At 43.0% G+C, this 18,562-nt stretch overlaps 1 protein-coding gene across 2 annotated transcripts in view; it reads right to left on the bottom strand.

Annotated features, from left to right (window-relative positions):
- Positions 1–1,422: 1,422 nt before the first annotated feature.
- The window catches only part of SESN3 (sestrin 3), a 66,466-nt gene continuing 49,326 nt past the window's right edge, over positions 1,423–18,562 (bottom strand). Inside the window, exons 7-10 of one of the 2 annotated variants that reach the window (XM_077298453.1) lie at positions 12,227–12,345; positions 11,556–11,746; positions 7,318–7,462; positions 1,423–3,998 (exon numbers count right to left, since the gene is read on the bottom strand). In XM_077298453.1, the coding sequence (XP_077154568.1) occupies positions 3,912–3,998; positions 7,318–7,462; positions 11,556–11,746; positions 12,227–12,345 (542 nt within the window). In that variant the 3' untranslated portion in view covers positions 1,423–3,911. The remainder of the gene's footprint in view (positions 3,999–7,317; positions 7,463–11,555; positions 11,747–12,226; positions 12,346–18,562) is intronic. The other variant, XM_077298454.1, reaches the window with a different exon arrangement.

The raw sequence follows: 18,562 nt of genomic DNA on the forward strand, positions 1-18,562 counted from the left end.
AACTATGAAAAAGTGCATTCGGCACCATGGTGGGCACTATTGCAAGGGCAATGGTTCACAAGAACAGCAGTTTTGTTATTTTTTTATTGCTTGTTGGCAAGTCTATGGGTTCCCGATGGTATAACATGAGCAGAGAGAGAAGTCCGTGCCTTCTCAGGAACAGCTGGGGGTATATATTATCAGCAGTATCCTCTGCGCTGGCAACCATTTTGCTCTTTTGAACACTGGTGTGCCATTTTGTTAGAAAGTTGATCAGAGGTTGTCCTGATTACGAAGAAACACAGCAGAAAGTGTTCAATTTCCCTGCAGCACTTCCGCAGGGCAAATGAAGTATTGCATGGCACCAAAAAAGATTGTCTGTGTAAAGTATAAACAATCTGGGTCCTCTAGCAAGACTCTATAGACTACTAGGTCAGGACCTTCTAATAGGGTATCAGAAAATAGGTTGTTTTCTAAATGAGATACCCTTAAAAAAAAAAAATTAACAGCTTGCACCCCAAAATGCAAACTACAGACCACTTACAATACTGTTACGCAAATTTTTATTACTGCAAATTTGCGTAATATTGGGATCTAGGTACTTCAGGTACTGCTTAGTGCTTGTTCCTGAATCTGTGGCTCTCCACCGATGGCAAAACTACATCCCGGAAAACAATAATTTAGAGGAAACCCATCACAGTGTATTAATATATCGTGTGAGCCTGACCAATTCGAAGGGATGCAACCTATAAAGCAGCACTGTTGGCACACTGATGCCCCCCACCCCCCAGCTAGATGATTGGCAGAATGCCAACGTTATGATTGTGATAGGATCGGATGAATATTGATTGGTTTGGCACACGTAATGGAGGCTTACACCGTGTGTATCTGCACTTTAAAGCATAAAAGCCTAATATATGTGCACACGAATTGATACAGCTACACACGAATACCGAATGTCAACTCTAACAACCCCATAAAAAAAGCTATATAAAAATTTTTTTTTTTACTACAAAATATCATCACACTTGCCATGACTGTGACTGGAGTGCAAAGTCATTTCCTGCATTTCCTGACAACACAGCGTCTCGCTCGCGGGGCAGAAAGTCTGGCGTGTGCTGGAAAATGCCTTCCCCTGCTATTTCCTATATCAGAGTTATATCATATACATAAAATAGCTTATTTTTTAACAAATATATCTGTAAATGGTACAGTAGCACTTTTGTATATAGTTTTTAAAGTTGCATTAAATTCAGTTTACACGACTCTTTATAATAAACCTGCGCTGGCAACTCGGGGTCAACTTATATGGCACAATACGTGGCACGCACTTCACCCACAGTCTAAGAAAGCGGATCACTGGCTGCGCAGGAAAATGCACTATAAGGGTAGGCCATGTAAAACCTGGATGAGCCGTCAGTGATGGGCAAAACCAATTTTCTAAAAGGGACAATACCAATATGTCCTGGTCAGAAAGTGACCACTGAAGGGCATGACTAGGTTTAAAAACAGGGTCAGAAAAGAAAAACAATCATGCCTGAGCCATGAATGAGCTACAATTGTGCTTGGGTCAAACAAGAGACCAATGATGGTCATGTCATATCCAAAAAAGACCAGTAATGGTCAAGAAGCAATTGACAGTAATGAAAAGGGGAAAAGGTCAAGTCTGGGCTGAAAAAGACACGCAATGGTCAGTCACTAATATTGTGTATCGGTTTGGAAAAACCTCTGGCCATGCCTAGGCAGTTAGAGAGTAGACCAAGGCATACTTCAGTGAGGCAAGGAGGTAACCACCATGGATGGCTCAGTCCAGGGGCTTTCAGCCATATCTACTTTGTACGTAGAAATGAGACATGGTATGAGTCAGAATGTCAGTCATGCCTTCTTCAGAAGGAGAATTAGTCATCAATGGGTCAGTTAGGAGACCTCTGGTCTTATCTGGGACCACTGATGGCCATGCCTGGACAAAATGGTGAAAGCCATGTATGAGTACGACATGAGATGGTCAGTCATACCTTGGTCAAGAAAGAGCATTAGTTGTCTATAAGTCAAACAAAGGACCATTAGTTATGGCTGTGTCAGAAAAAAGACCACCGATAGTCATGCCATGTCAAGAAGAAACCCTTTGCATGTCTTATCTAAACCAAACCTGACTGTAATGATCAGAAACTATGGTCAGGCAAGAAACTTCTGGGCCTGCTTAGATCGTTAGAACGTTGACACTGGAGTCATAAATGGGTTAGGCAAGGAGGTAGACATCATGTATGGGTCAGACCAGGGACGTTTAGACATAATTTAGCTAGTTTTGCTTGGCGTAGGCAAGAGACCACCAGTGATTCCTAGTTTGGCAAAATTAGGACCACTTAAGGTCATATCTGATAAGTCAGTGGTCCCACTCATTCATTAGTAAGGTGAAATATGGGTCTGTCAGAAGACATCTGGTATAATCTAGTTTCATAAAGGGACCATGGATGGTCATGACTCGGTGAGGCAAAGCCGTGACAGTCATGTATTGGTCCAACATAATACCTGCCGGTCATGCCTTGGTCAAGAAAGAGCATTAATTGCAGATCTGTCCTAAACCCCTCCCACACAAAAAACGACCACTGGTCAAAACCAGTTTCTGGGTCAGGGAAGAGACCATTAGTGTTCATGTCAAACACAACTGCGGAGCTCAGTCATATAGGTCTAGAATGAGAATTAGCCACGGATCGTACACGAGTCAGACCAAAGAACTAATGTCTGCAACTCAGTAGATCATCCGTTGGTCAAACTTGGGACCATCAGAAGGATTTTGCCCACCATGGCACAAAATGAAGTTCACGTAGCCCATGATTATCCCACAGCCAAAGTGGAATTTACCTCCACTGATGAGGAATTGCTTTTCGGTCAAAGACAAAGGCACTATATAAATGGACTACTTTGGTTATCACGACTAAATTATCATGGTCAGGGGGTACTGTATGAGAGTCAAGACCACCCACCCATTGCCCACCACTGACTCACGCCCCTGTAATTAGCTTATGCATGTATTCTGTGTATACTGCCAAGTCACACAAAAAAAAAAATTAAAAAAAATACCATAATCTGGTAAGAGAGTCTTGCGGCTACGCAAAGTGATAAAAAGTACTCTCTGCAATATCCAGAAATCTACATAGAGGAGCTCTGCACTTCAGTAGGATGCTGCGGGATCTTCCGTAAGGGAAAAGGATATTTTTCACATTTTTTTTTGAGCCGTCAGCAACTATCCACATTCAGTAAAAAGTCTTTTTGTCACTTAACGGCCAAGTCTGAACTGAGAGTACATGGATGTGGAAGCTGCGGAGCTATGAAGCAACACCGGTATGTACAGAACTACATCTTTATGGCACACATTCTGCTTTTTAACTTTGTCCTTTCAACATAATGTTTAAAAAGCTTATATATTCTATGAATTAGACAGTACAGCTTATTTTCCTGTGGGTTTTTTTTTTGTTTTTTTAGGTTTTTCATTTCTTTTTTTGTCTCTTATAACCAAGAACTACACGTAACTGGAACCAGGCAAACCAGGATTGGTTATACATATACAATGTATGTCTGTACAAAAAATAAAAATCCAAAAAAACCTGAATCCTGTGTCTAAAGAAAATACTCAGAGAAAGCAGTGCAAATTAGTTACTGCTGTAAAGTATATATACCGTATATAAAAAAAAATGGGAAAAAAAACTTCATAGTAGTGCCATCTTGCTAACATTAGATAGAGCATTGTAGAAAAAAAAAACAAGGAAAAAAAAAAAACACAGGCCGGCCATTCATTGCACATAACTGCCACGTTTTTGGCCGGCATGGACACTAGAAATGCATATATACGTTTGTTGCTACATGACAGGCGGGCGCTCTTAGTGAACTGATGGGTGAAGTTGCGTTGCATGTTAGCGATTACATGCAAGACCTCAGGTCAGGTGACGGGTTATAGCACGTAGGGCGTAAAGAAGTTCCGCCTGCATACGGGCTTCCATGAGGAGCAGGTTGACGTGGACCTTAAAAAAGAAAAAAAAAAAAACAGAGAAGAGGACATTAAGTAACAGTTGTAAGGTTGACGTAACACAGCTATATAGACATGTGAGACCTGCAGCCTCCACTAGAGGGAGCTTAGAAGTTTACAACTAACAAATTTGTATACAGATCGCTCCCTCTAGTGGTAACAGCAGGCAAGCATAAAAAATAAAATTGTAAATTCTGGCTAAGCAGCCCTCCTGCAGAAAAAAAGAAAATTCTCTCAAATCAGTCAAACCAGAATCAGAAGAAAGAAAAAAATATATATATACACATTTGGACAAACAGCACCCAAAATTTGGATGAGCCAGAAACTAATTTTCCTTTACAAATCAATTTGGTTAATTCTTTTGAGAACCAGAAGGAGATGAAAAATAAGAGTATACGTGTGTGTGCTGCTGCCGCAGCTCACTGCCCAGCTGTCTGGTCGTCTTCTGATATCTTCTGGCGCCTATTAGGCCTCACGTGGTTCCAGAAGAGAAGAGATGCAGGTCAATAATGTGCATTGCGCCCACGTTGACTATGTGATGCCTAATTAGCTCCTGAAATCCAAAGTGATGACCAGATGGATGGGCAAGGAGCCCCTAAAAGGGATGACCAGACGGATGGGCAAGGAGCTCCTAAAAGGGATGACCAGACGGATGGGCAAAGAGCTCCTAAAAGGGATGACCAGACGGATGGGCAAGGAGCTCCTAAAAGGGATGACCAGACGGATGGGCAAGGAGCTCCTAAAAGGGATGACCAGACGGATGGGCAAAGAGCTCCTAAAAGTGATGACCAGATGGATGGACAAGGAGCTCCTAAAAGTGACGACCAGATGGATGGGCAAGGAGCCCCTAAAAGGGATGACCAGACGGATGGGCAAAGAGCTCCTAAAAGGGATGACCAGACGGATGGGCAAAGAGCTCCTAAAAGTGATGACCAGATGGATGGGCAAGGAGCCCCTAAAAGTGACGACCAGATGGATGGGCAAGGAGCTCCTAAAAGGGACGACCAGATGGATGGGCAAGGAGCTCCTAAAAGTGATGACTAGGGGACTAGGGTTGAGCGAAACAGATTGGCCAATTTCAAAAGTCGCCGACCTTTGGGAAAGTCGGGTTCCATGAAACCCGACCCGATCTCACTGTGGGATCGGGTCGGCGATCTTCGCTCCAAAGTCAGGTTTCGTATATATATATATATATATATATATTTAGTGTGTGTGTGTGTGTGTGTGTGTGTGTGTGTGTGTGTGTGTGTGTGTGTGTGTGTGTGTGTGTGTGTGTGTGTGTGTGTATATATATATATATATAACTTCAGCGCGTTATATGTGAAAAGCCGGTAATTCAATTGCCGGCTTTTCATTTCTCCTGCCTAAACCCGACATGATATGAGACATGATTACATACAGTAAACCATCTCATATCCCCCTTTTTTTTTGCATATTCCAAACTACTAATGTTAGTAGTGTGTATGTGCAAAATTTCGGCGCTGTAGCTATTAAATTTAAGGGTTAAATCGCGGAAAAAATTGGCGTGGGCTCCCATGCAATTTTCTCCGCCAGAGTGGTAAAGCCAGTGACTGAGGGCAGATATTAATAGCCTAGAGAGGGTCCATGGTTATTGCCCCCCCTGGCTACAAACATCTGCCCCCAGCCACCCCAGAAAAGGCACATCTGGAAGATACAATACAATTGGATTAATAATGGATAAGTGACATAATTGACGCCTCTCCATTATTAATCTGGCTTAATGTCACCTTACAATAGCAAGGTGGCATTAACCCTTCATTACCCCATATCCCACCGCTACACGGGAGTGGGAAGAGAGAGGCCAACTGCCAGAATAGGCGCATCTTCCAGATGTGCCTTTTCTGTGGTGGCTGGGGGCAGATGTTTGTAGCCACGGGGGGTCAATAACCATGGACCCTCTCCTGGCTATTAATATCTGCCCTCAGTCACTGGCTTTACCACTCTGGCGGAGAAAATTGCGCGGGAGCCCACGCCAATTTTTTCCGCGATTTAACCCTTAAATTTAATAGCTACAGCGCCCAAATTTTGCACATACACACTACTAACATTAGTAGTGTGGAATATGCAAAAAAAAGGGGGATATGAGATGGTTTACTGTATGTAATCATATCTCATATCATGTCGGGTTTAGGCAGGAGAAATGAAAAGCCGGCAATTGAATTACCGGCTTTTCACATATATCGCGCTGAAGTAAATATAAAAATATATAGATTTTCCATTACCTTGCATTGGGTTTCGTGTTTCGGCCGATCCCCGACCCCGACTTTTCAAGAAGATCGGACGATTTCACTCGACTCGACTTTTGAGAAAGTCGGGTTTCGTGAAACCTGACTCGACCTCAAAAAAGGAAAAGTCGCTCAACCCTAGTGATGACCAGATGGATGGGCAAGGAGCCCCTAAAAGTGATGACCAGATGGATGGGCAAGGAACCCCTAAAAGTGATGACCACATGGATGGGCAAGGAGCCCCTAAAAGTGATGACCAGATGGATGGGCAAGGAGCCCCTAAAAGTGATGACCAGATGGATGGGCAAGGAGCCCCTAAAAGTGATGACCACATGGATGGGCAAGGAGCCCCTAAAAGTGATGACCAGATGGATGGGCAATGAGCCCCTAAAAGTGATGACCAGATGGATGGGCAAGGAACCCCTAAAAGTGATGACCACATGGATGGGCAAGGAGCTCCTAAAAGTGATGACCAGATGGATGGGCAAGGAGCCCCTAAAAGTGATGACCAGATGGATGGGCAAGGAGCCCCTAAAAGTGATGACCAGATGGATGGGCAAGGAGCCCCTAAAAGTGATGACCAGATGGATGGGCAAGGAGCCCCTAAAAGTGATGACCAGATGGATGGGCAAGGAGCCCCTAAAAGTGATGACCAGATGGATGGGCAAGGAGCCCCTAAAAGTGATGACCACATGGATGGGCAAGGAGCCCCTAAAAGTGATGACCAGATGGATGGGCAATGAGCCCCTAAAAGTGATGACCAGATGGATGGGCAAGGAACCCCTAAAAGTGATGACCACATGGATGGGCAAGGAGCCCCTAAAAGTGATGACCACATGGATGGGCAAGGAGCCCCTTCCCTCCCCTCCGTCTATTATGCTGTGGGGGCGGGAGAACTCTCAGTGTATAAAATAATGTTCTTTCATGGCTCTTAATTCGTGAGGATTCGATTTGATCAGAATTAACATTTTTGGCAGATTTGATGGAACAGATCCCAAAATAAAATTTTAAAAAATATAATGTAAAACATCAAAAAGTTGTCAAGGTTTCCATTGTGAAGGTCCTCACCTTCTCCGAGTGCTTGAACTGGCGCCAGTACCCGTCATACATACGCATGGTGGCTCGCTCAGGGTAACAGGTCACAGTTTTAATGTAAACCTTGAGGCTTCTCTCAAGTAACTGATTAACTTCCCCATAATCGTAGTCGTCGTACCTAGGGAAAATCAGGTCAGACGCAGAAAATTAAAGACTCAGCCAATTTCTTGAGAGCACGAGTACAGTACATAGCAGATGTAGACAGCGTATTAATCATCTACCTGCAACCCCTAACATGGCGCCTGGGAAACCGCAACTATCGAGGAAAATCATTCATCTGCACAGTTTCCACTGACTACATCCAACAGGAGATTTGTTTTTTTGTGGATTTTCAATATGGAAGGCATAATGAAAATTTACCATCAAAACGGTGATGACTTTTTTTTTTTTTTTTTTTTTAACTTATATGTATGTACTTGGGGACTAAAGAATATTTCTGCAATTGGGTTTCATTACCTCCTTCACCGCCCTGCGATTTTCCGCTTTTTAATTTTCATTTTTTACTCCCCTTCTTCCCAGAGCCATAACTTTTTTTTATTTTTTTGGCCATGTGAGGGCTTCTTTTTTGAGGTATGAGATGTACTTTTCAATGACATCATTGATTTTACAATATAGTGTACTGGAAAACGGGAATAAAATTACAAATGCTGTGAAGTTGCAAAAAAAAAAAAAAAAGTGCAATTCCGCAATTGTTTTTTTTGGATTTTTTATTTACCATGTTCACCAAATGCCAAAACTGACCTACCGTTAGGATTCTCCAGGTCATTATGAGTTTGCAGATACCAAACATATATACCGTAGGTTATTTTTTACTTAAGAGGTGAAAAAAAAAATCAAAAATTTGTAAGAAAAAAAAATAGCGCCATTTCTCGAGATTCGTAGTGTCTCTATTTTTCGTGATCTGAGGGATTATTTTTTGTGCGCGGATCTGACATTTTTATTTATACCATTTTGGGTTAGGCACGATGTTTTGATTTCCTGTTATTACAATGTCACGGAGACAAATAAACTCCGTAATTCTGAAGTTTTGATTTTTTCTCGTTACGCTGTTTACCAATGTTTAACATTTTAACAGCCGCGGGTGGATTGAGATTCCACCCGCGGCTGTTAGAGTCACGTCAGTTGATCAGTTCAGCTGTCATGTGGCGGGAAATATACAGGCTCAGCACCGGAGAGGGTGGGAGTCGACCTTGCATGTACCGTCCCATTGTACCATCAGAACGAGCTCACTGACTGCATTCTGTAGCCGTTGTGTTGTACAGAATCTAACGGTGCAAGTTTTTAATGAAACCAGATTACAAAGAAAAAAGTCCCCAAAAGATGGCGAGACCCTTTAATTTTACTGTTCTAATCGCAGTAAACGCAATACATGAGTATTTGTGGTAATGTTTTTTGCAAGAAAAGATAAAAATATTGGGCCTAAGCCAAAAATCGGTTTGTTGCCTGTAGTAACCAATCACAGTAATGCTTTCATTGTTTAAGAACAGAATACAAAATGAAAGCTGCACAGTGATTGGTTGCTATGAACATTTTTTCAGAAATCCTTATTTTCTGTCTTTTTTTTTTTTTTAATTCATGGGCCTCACTAATGAAAAAACTGACTAGAGCAAAACTAGGGCTCAGTTTTTAGTTCTTACATTGCTGTGGTAAAATGAAAGCTGAGCTGGGACTGGTTGCTAGGGGCAACAAAGCTAGTCTTCCTGTCACAGTTTTGCTAAATGAGTCCCCTTCTATACATCCAATGGGACAGAATTGGGGTCAGCCTTCGCTATATAAAACTCTGTTCACACCTGAATCGGAGCCACCATCACAGATCTTGTTATATCGGTCATAAAGAAAATAAATAAAAATGGCTCAATATTGTTTTTCCTGGAAGAACGCCATGTCGATTGGGCCTGGTGGGCACCGATCGGGTCTGTCGTCACGAATCGAGCACTTTTGGTTATCGGTGCCTATGGTGGAACTGAAAACCAGGAATGATGACATTTAAAGGGGTTGTCCAGGACCATTATATTATTTTCTTACTATGGGCCTAAAATATAACAGGCAGATAGTTGCCAACAGAAGCAACTACCAGCCTGTTTAACCCCGCGCTGGCACAGAGCGGTCACTGACCGATCCTGGCTGTGATTCAACAGTTTAACGTCAACAGAGCAGCAGCTTCTTCTTCTGGGCTGCTCTGTCGACGGGGACGTGACTGCTGTTCGTCATGCTGATTGACAGAAGTCTTAGGCAGTGGGGAGCTGACTGTCAATCAGCTTCACGTCAACAGAGCAGCAGCTTCTGGGCTGCTCTGTCGACGGGGGACATGACTGCTAACATCATGCTTATTGACAGCAGTCTTAGGCAGCGGGGAGCCGACTGTCAATCAGCATGACATCAGCAGAGCGGAAGAGAAGCCGCTGCCCTGCCAACATTACGTCACCAGAAGCCAATGAATCGCTTTCAGAAGCAGTCTGTGACTGCTCTGCGTCAACAGATCGGCGCAGGAAGTTAGTAACTATCTGCCTGTGGGTTCTTAGGCTCTTAGTAAAGAAAAAAAAAATAGTCCTGGATAACCTCTTTAATTGTGGCATCCCATAGCAAAACCTGGTGCTATTACATTCAAACCCTTTGGGTTATTTTAGACTTTACTGTCTCTTTTCTATAATTTCCTAGTAATTGGCATTTACGCTCTCGCTGTTTTCTTCCAATTATCCCCAGCCATCACCATCTGCCCCTCACCCGTGACTCCCAATGTACCCCCCTTTTATAGTTGGGTCCATGTTGCCTAACACCTAACGTTCAGTCCAACCCTATTACTCTAATTGTCCACTTTTGGTGACTTTTCTGCATATATTTCAGTCTAAATATATTTTTTTGTATTTTAGTGTTTACTAAAATCCTTGCACCTTTGGCCTTCTATATGCACTGTCTATTGTTTGCTGCACAGTGAGCTAACTTTGAGCCTGTCAGTGAGCTCTTTCCAATGGTCCAGTGAGACCATTATTTTTTTTCAAGCTTATCTCAGCAGATTTATGATAACCCGTTCACAGACCAACTTGAACGTGCCTGTGGGAGTCAATTGGGGCAAAATGTTTAACGAAACCGAATAGCAAAAATTATTTTCAGCCCCAAAAACAGGCATTTAACAAAAAAAAATAAATAAATTGTTGCCAGAGGTGAACAGCACCTGTGTTTTTTGGGGGACATATGGACGTCATATGTAGGGGGTTCTAAGATGATCTTTGCTATGAGCCAGAACGAAGTACTGCCTCATCTAAATGGCCGCCTTGTAATATTAGGTTCACTGCAGCAGTGCACGCTGCTTTCCAAGCAGAATCCAGAGCAAACAGCGTATTACCCTGATGGCCACATTCTTAAAGGGGCTGTCTCTGATGAGACAATGCTCCGTACAACTCGCGCGAGGATCGCATTGCAATCATCGGACTGGCTTTCAGCTCTTCTGACCTGAGTGGGGCAGCCTGTATTTCTCTGCAGCTGTCACGCTCAGGTCAGGATAGCCGACAGCCAGCCTGAGGATTTCAATGTGATCCCTGAAAAAGCCATCTGGCAAGAAAAAATAAATAAATTTCCTGCCAGCCCTTTAAAACTTAGAACTCAATTCATCATTTGTGTTTATTTTTATTTTTTTAAGCCACTTTTTTTTGTTCTTGTAATATTCGTCAGCGCTTTGCAAGTCAAATTCTTCACAATGGCGCATGTAGTTCATGGCATTTTGTGCCAACTAAAAAAACAAAAAAAATACACTTATCTTTGTTTGCAACCTTTTTTGAGGCTTTCGGGTGGCACTCCTAGCAATCCGGCAGTAACAACCATAGAGGTCTCCAGGAGACCTCTGCTTGTCATGCCAACCCATTGGTGACCCGCAATCACATTACGGGGGTCACCGATGGGCGGATTTCCGACACGATTGCCGAAAATGCATGTTAAATGCTGCTGTCAGCATGTGAGATCGGCATTTAATGGGTTAACAGCTGCGGGAGGATCGCGATTCCTCCCGCGGCTGTTAGCGGCACATGTCAGCTGTTCAAAACAGCTGACATGTGCCGAAAAAGGTGCAGGCTCATTGTTGGAGCCCGCACCAAACAGGGTGAGGTGTCCAATGACGGATAAATCCGTTATTTGTCGTTAAGGGATTAAAGAAGATGCTTACACTTGATATGGATTAAGAACAAAAAAAAAGTATAAAATGCAGATAAAGCACGTACCTGATTCCAAACATACAGTGAACATAATTAAACAAGGCTCTTCTCAGCATGGTGGTGTCCACGTCCTCATGGGTGGCCATGGTGTTGTAGGTGAGATTATAGACCATTCGAAACTTGTCATCTAGCAGGTGGCCAATGTCGGAGTAAAGTCTGTTCACCAGCGAGAAGCCGTGATCCTCCCAGGAGTAGTCCTGCAGAGCGGAAACCATGACATGAGAAGACGCACAACTTGTTCCCGAAGTTTCATCTGCCCCTCCTTGTAGATTACGGGGGCAGAAAAATTTTTTGTGACACATTAGGATCAGACTACACAGGGTTTATTTGTGGTCTGTTACCATGGAGACATGCAGCTCTGCATAGGAGCGCCACAAAACTATACAATATATTTAATCAGGCAGGTAGAAAAGTTCGCAACCTCCAAATAGGGGTCCATATATTACCAATGGAGCCCCCCACCTTTTCCAGATTGCTGGGTGTTAATGGTCCCTGTTGCTTACTGCCATGTTGGTGATATAAAACACAAGTAATTACGGATCAAAAAATGTGAAAAATTGTTTAAAAACCTATACGGGGAAAAAAAAATTTCAAAATCCCCAACAACAAAAAAAATTAAATTACCCAATTATTATTATACACAGGGGTTAATGCTTGTACAGATGGCGCATACGTACGTGTGCTCGGAACGTGGGCAGATGTTCTTCTCCTCGCCTCGCAAAGTCTTTATATCCAAATCCAGGGTCTTCGATATAACGGGAGGCATTTGACATTGAAACCACATCGTCATCAAAAGCTGAGAAGAGGAAATTACAGGAAAAATCAGAATTTAGAATTCATAGGGAATATGCTCACAGGGCAATGTAGATGGGAGAAAGTGTGCTACAGAAAACGTCACGGCACGTTATCACTGACCACTATACATGAGCAATCACTGTGGCCAAGATTTAATAAATGTACACCCCCCACCCCTGTATATACCTGACTGCTACAATTTTACAGAGAACACAGCTCTGGAGTATATAGAGGATGTAACTCAGGATCAGTAATGTAATGTATGTACACAGTGACTGCACCAGCAGAATAGTGAGTGCAGCTCTGGAGTATAATACAGGATGTAACTCAGGATCAGTAATATAATGTATGTACACAGTGACTGCACCAGCAGAATAGTGAGTGCAGCTCTGGAGTATAATACAGGATGTAACTCAGGATCAGTAATATATATACACAGTGACTGCACCAGCAGAATAGTGAGTGCAGCTCTGGAGCATATATAGGATGTAACTCAGGATCAGTAATGTAATGTATGTACACAGTGACTGCACCAGCAGAATAGTGAGTGCAGCTCTGGGGTATAATACAGGATGTAACTCAGGATCAGTAATGTAATGGATGTACACAGTGACTGCACCAGCAGAATAGTGAATGCAGCTCTGGAGTATATATAGGATGCAACTCCGGATCAGTACAGGATAGGTCAATAAGCAGATATTTATATTCATGATGTTGTTTATAGATGAATATACCATTTAATGCCCCTCACAGGGTCAGATGCATGGATTTATCTAATTCTTTGCAGATGTCACTGAAATGTCAGGCATACGGACTGGTGTCTAGGTAGGTAAAGCTAATGTGAATGTGGTGTTTGCAGTAACCAGGCAATTCTCTAGAGGTCTAACAATGTGTTATTAAGCAAATAACGTTCCTTTATGTATAAAGAGCGTCCTTTATTCCTTTATTCCTGAAGAGGCAGGTGGCTACATTGTGTAACTAACTTCCCTGGAGTTAATTACCTCCTGGCTGACTGCATCTGACCTTGGTGGCGATGCTCAGACAGCTCCTCCGAGCCGTGCAGAACATAGTGGCCATATGGCCTTCACTAGCTGCTAACAATCACTCGCTAATACAATCACGAGGGACGCATCGTGCCCTCTGCTTCATTAACCAATTAAAACACCATTCTGCAGTGGCTAACTAGCATGGAGAATAGAAATGATTGCCATGAAAAATGATTCTTCTCCCGAAGTCGCTACTAAATACATGTCGTCAAACTATAACAACAATATATCCACAGGTTTGTAAGTTGTCAGTCAGCTGTAGTCAAAACATGGCAATAACTGTTCAAATTCCGTGCAGTGCCTCCGAAGGAGAAAAAAGGTATTGCAAAGTGTCCACTAATATCAATGGGCTGGTGAAGTAATTCATAGATATTTTGAGACCAGAGACGAGACGGGACCAGAGACAAGACGGGACCAGAGACGAGACGGGACCAGAGACAAGACGGAACCAGAGACGAGACGGAACCAGAGGCGAGACGGGACCAGAGACGAGACGGGACCAGAGACGAGACGGGACCAGAGACGAGACGGGACCAGAGACAAGACGGAACCAGAGACGAGACGGAACCAGAGGCGAGACGGGACCAGAGACGAGACGGGACCAGAGACGAGACGGGACCAGAGACGAGACGGAACCAGAGACGAGACGGAACCAGAGACGAGACGGAACCAGAGACGAGACGGAACCAGAGACGAGACGGAACCAGAGGCGAGACGGGACCAGAGGCGAGACGGAACCAGAGACGAGACGGAACCAGAGACGAGACGGAACCAGAGGCGAGACGCGACCAGAGACGAGACGGGACCAGAGACGAGACGGGACCAGAGACGAGACGGGACCAGAGACGAGACGGGACCAGAGACGAGACGGAACCAGAGACGAGACGGAACCAGAGACGAGACGGAACCAGAGACGAGACGGAACCAGAGACGAGACGGAACCAGAGACGAGACGGAACCAGAGACGAGACGGAACCAGAGGCGAGACGCGACCAGAGACGAGACGGGACCAGAGACGAGACGGGACCAGAGACGAGACGGGACCAGAGACGAGACGGGACCAGAGACGAGACGGGACCAGAGACGAGACGGGACCAGAGACGAGACGGGACCAGAGACGAGACGGGACCAGAGACGAGACGGGACCAGAGACGAGACGGAAGCAGAGACGGAAGCAGACCGAAGCAGAGACCGAAGCAGAGACCGAAGCAGAGACCGAAGCAGAACGGATCCCAGTGGTCTGCCCTCTACCAATCTATACATTAGATAAAATTTGGCATTACAAGCAAATTTCGTCAGGACCAGACAACCATCCGACTTGTATGAGCGCCACCCTGACAGATGATGATGATGGAGGAGTGGATTCTTTTGTTTTCAAGGTAGATAATCTGATTCCAATAGGAGTCTGACAACAGATTTCTTCTCTTCCCATTGAAAACACATGGATGCTCAGCATTCTGACTGCTCAAGTGTATAGGGCGATGGGAGAACGTTCTGCTATCTAGAAGGTATAGGTAATGACATGTTATAACTGGGACGCTCCTACAGATCTGCTCTTCTGGCCCAAATTACTGCTCATCACATCACTTTAGATACAGCAGAGGGGGACGAGGGAGCTTCCAAAAATGACCGTACTCAAAACATGTAATGAAAAGGAAGTGTCTGTCTCAGTGATCAAGCGGGTATCATCACTCTCGTAAGATAGGGCTACCCCTTTAAGAGTAATTACAGGGGTACATTATGTATTGCTGTCCTTGGAAAGCCACAGTGTGTTCTGCGAAATGTTGACGTTTCATGTGCATGAGCTGGGTATCAGCGATGTGATCAGTAAACAGAGCTCGGAGTTCGGGTGTTGGCAAGAACCAGTTCCATCTCGACAAGACGGAGCTCTCAGCCGTGATCCCTGACTCCAGATAATACGAAGGTACAATGTTACCAGCTGGAACCTCTGGGCCCGAAAAAAAAAAAAGCTTCAACAGATTTTCTCCTCCAATAATCAAAATGTTGTCACTTTGTCATCTTGATGGGTCTGTTGTGCCGGAGCCCACATCAACCAAACAAAAGATAATAAGCATGTCATTGGTTATTGGAAAAATAAAAATAGAATATATTTCCTGGTAAAAGGATTTTTAAGCTAAAAATTAATGCATGCTTGTTAAAATAAAAACAATATAAAAAAGAAAAATATATTTATTTTTTATATTGTTTTTTGCCTTTTTTTACGCACATGAGTGTATCTAGATAATTGCCAATAATCTCCATCTGTTGTCTATTCCATTTGCACAACAGCATGTGAAATTGATTGTCAGACAGTGTTGCTTCCTGAGTGGACAGTTTGATTTCACAGAAGTTTGTTTTAATTGGAGTTCTATTCTGTTGTTTAAGTGCTCCCTTTATTTTTTTGAGCAGTGTATATATATGCACTAGGTGACTACAGACTTGTGAATCCTCACAGTGTGTACAGTGTGTGCTGTCAGGATTTTCCGATGCCGGGAGTGGGCAGTCATGTGACCGCGCAGGTATGCTATTTGCATACTTCCAGCCACATTCCAACTAGACGTATCCACTTATAGTGAGTGAGGCTGTGCACGTCTTGTTGGCATGTGACTAATTGCAAAAAGAAAAAAAAAGGATGTTCGAGTACCCGTACATCCTTATCTCGTGGCTGTTCGACAGGCACAAAACATGCAGGCGCGAGGATTCGAACATATTTTTCGAGCACGCCGAAAGCACTCGGTTAACACCTTATCAAAGCACATTCGCTCATCACTAGTTCTGATCTCTTCTTCTTTTGGTAGCTGAATCCAAACAGCTAAAACAGGCATCTATGGCAAATCTGCAAGCCCCGCAACTTCCCGAACGCAGACATTTAGAGCTGGGATGACGGCTATTATTTGGCCCCCACTAAAGAATGGTTTACAAGGTTTCGGCTGCCATACCTGAACATGAACTGCCGCTCACCTCCATATATACATAGAGAAAATCCAGAAATACCAGTTTTTCTTTGGTAAATAAAAGGCTAAAAATTATATTCATGACATAAAAAGGGGTAAAGTCCTGCAAAGATCGATTAGTCAGGTGTAAATATTACTTATCACCTACATAAAGGGGCAGCTCTGGTATCTTTAACCAAGGGGGGCTTCTAGGGAGAGAGTAGTTCTCTAGAGATACCACAGCTGAAGGAGCAGCAATTCCTGCCTCTACCCCAGCAGCAAGTCACAGCAGTCCTCAACCCAGCAGAGTAGGGGAGGTAGTAGCATTTTATGTCCCCTACGGCCATGTACACATATCCAGTAATCATCCGCTAAAACAGAGCCAGACGACAACTTTTTTGTCCACATGAAAAAAAAAAAAAAAAAAAAAAAAAAGGAAAACAAAACAGTTTTCAACCGGATCCGTTTTCTGTTTTTAACATTGAAGTCTATGGAAAACGCATCCGTCAAATAGCCATGCATTTTCCTCCCATTTGACACAGATCCATTTTTTGGCTTACTGGATCATTTTTAAATAGAGGACTACTTAATATAGGTTAAATATTTATTTTTTCCGCCTCTAGTAAACAAACAAAACAAAAAAAAAAAAGAATCCTTTTCAAATAGGAGGAATACAGATGGCTATCTATCCAACCCATTTTCCATAGACTTCTATGGATCCAGTTGAAATAAGTTTTCTGTTTCAGGAGGACAATAAAGTCGTGTTTGCACAACGTTGTCACCGGACTGTCAATGGATCAGTTCTAACTGATGATTACTGAACATAGCCTAACCCTAAACACTTTGCCTTCCCCTGATGAAGGAAAATTTACCGAAACGCGCGTCGGGGCGTGTGTGCTCACGGATATTCACCCCTCAAGGTATCCTGTATATTTGGATTGATTATTTTTTTACCCACTATTTTTTTTAATCAGTATTTGCCCCTATGTATGACCAGTGTTGATCTCTGTTTGCTGCAGCACTTGTGCACTTTACCTATTTGGGCACCATTTTACTATTTCTTATGGTTGATACACATATATATAATTTTTTAAAATTTTCGTGATTATATTGATAAATATTTTCACTTTTTCACGGTCACTTATTTTCTATTCAAGTAACAGGATTTCCAAATATTATATTGAGGGTATATTTATGGATTTATTTGTCTAATTTTTATATTACTACTATATATCCCGGTGTGCACATTTTTCTCTGTTTTTAATTATTGGTTTGTAATTTGCTCTATTGCTATACATACATATATATAAATAAATAAATAAATATATAAATATATATATAAATAAAGATTGATATATGCTTATCTTAGCCTGGGATTTCCTTTTCTTTTACTGCATGTTAGGTGTTGGTTTCACTTTGCCTTCCAGCAGTTTGCTATTGAGCCCATTACTCCACAAGCACACTTATTGCATTCTTCAGAAAGTGCTGGTGTAATTTTTTTTAATCAAATTTTAATTTAAAAATTAACAAATTTTTTTGCTATTTTTTTTTTTTTTACATTAGCCCTAGTGTTAGAAAAAAAAAAGTAAAAAACATAAAAGCAGCTCTTAGTAATTAACTAAGCTCGTACTGAATTGTGTACATGATTCAATACAGTCTTCATTCGTTATCTCTTCAGACTGTCGTCTTGATCACAGAACATGTAGAGTGGAAGTGTCGAGATGAGTTTGTCATTGGCCGCTGTGCTCTGCATAGGCAGCAACTGAGATGACAAAGCTCGCTTCATTATACTGAGAACTTTGTCATCTCGGTCACTGTGTGTGAGCAAATCGACTCTCTTCTCTCACATTGTGTGTGCAGAGTGAAGCAGCCGATAAATTCCTCTTGACTGCTGCTCTCTGCATAGGCTCTCACAGATTCACTGCGCCACTCTGAGAAGTGACGCATGCAGGCGCAGCTCATTTGACAGCAAAGGTGAGAAATGTTAAACCCTCAGATTTTGAAGCCACTGTGTCACCCGCCCCATGCTACAACGCTGCTAGGACCAATCAGCCGCAGAGTTGAGCAGGCCATATGCATGGAATAGCTGTTGGCAGGCTCCAGCATTTCAGACAAAATAGGCTCCAAAGATCCATCCGGGAACCATAGCTGGAGACCAGACAAGTGTGGTGCCATCGCCTCCGCCTGGCTTTTCCCCAGTGGCGATCTTGGTGATTGATCAATGTCAATCACCTAGAAC

Source organism: Ranitomeya variabilis, chromosome 3 (assembly GCF_051348905.1).
Source record: "Ranitomeya variabilis isolate aRanVar5 chromosome 3, aRanVar5.hap1, whole genome shotgun sequence".
NCBI classification, from domain to species: Eukaryota; Metazoa; Chordata; class Amphibia; order Anura; family Dendrobatidae; genus Ranitomeya; species Ranitomeya variabilis.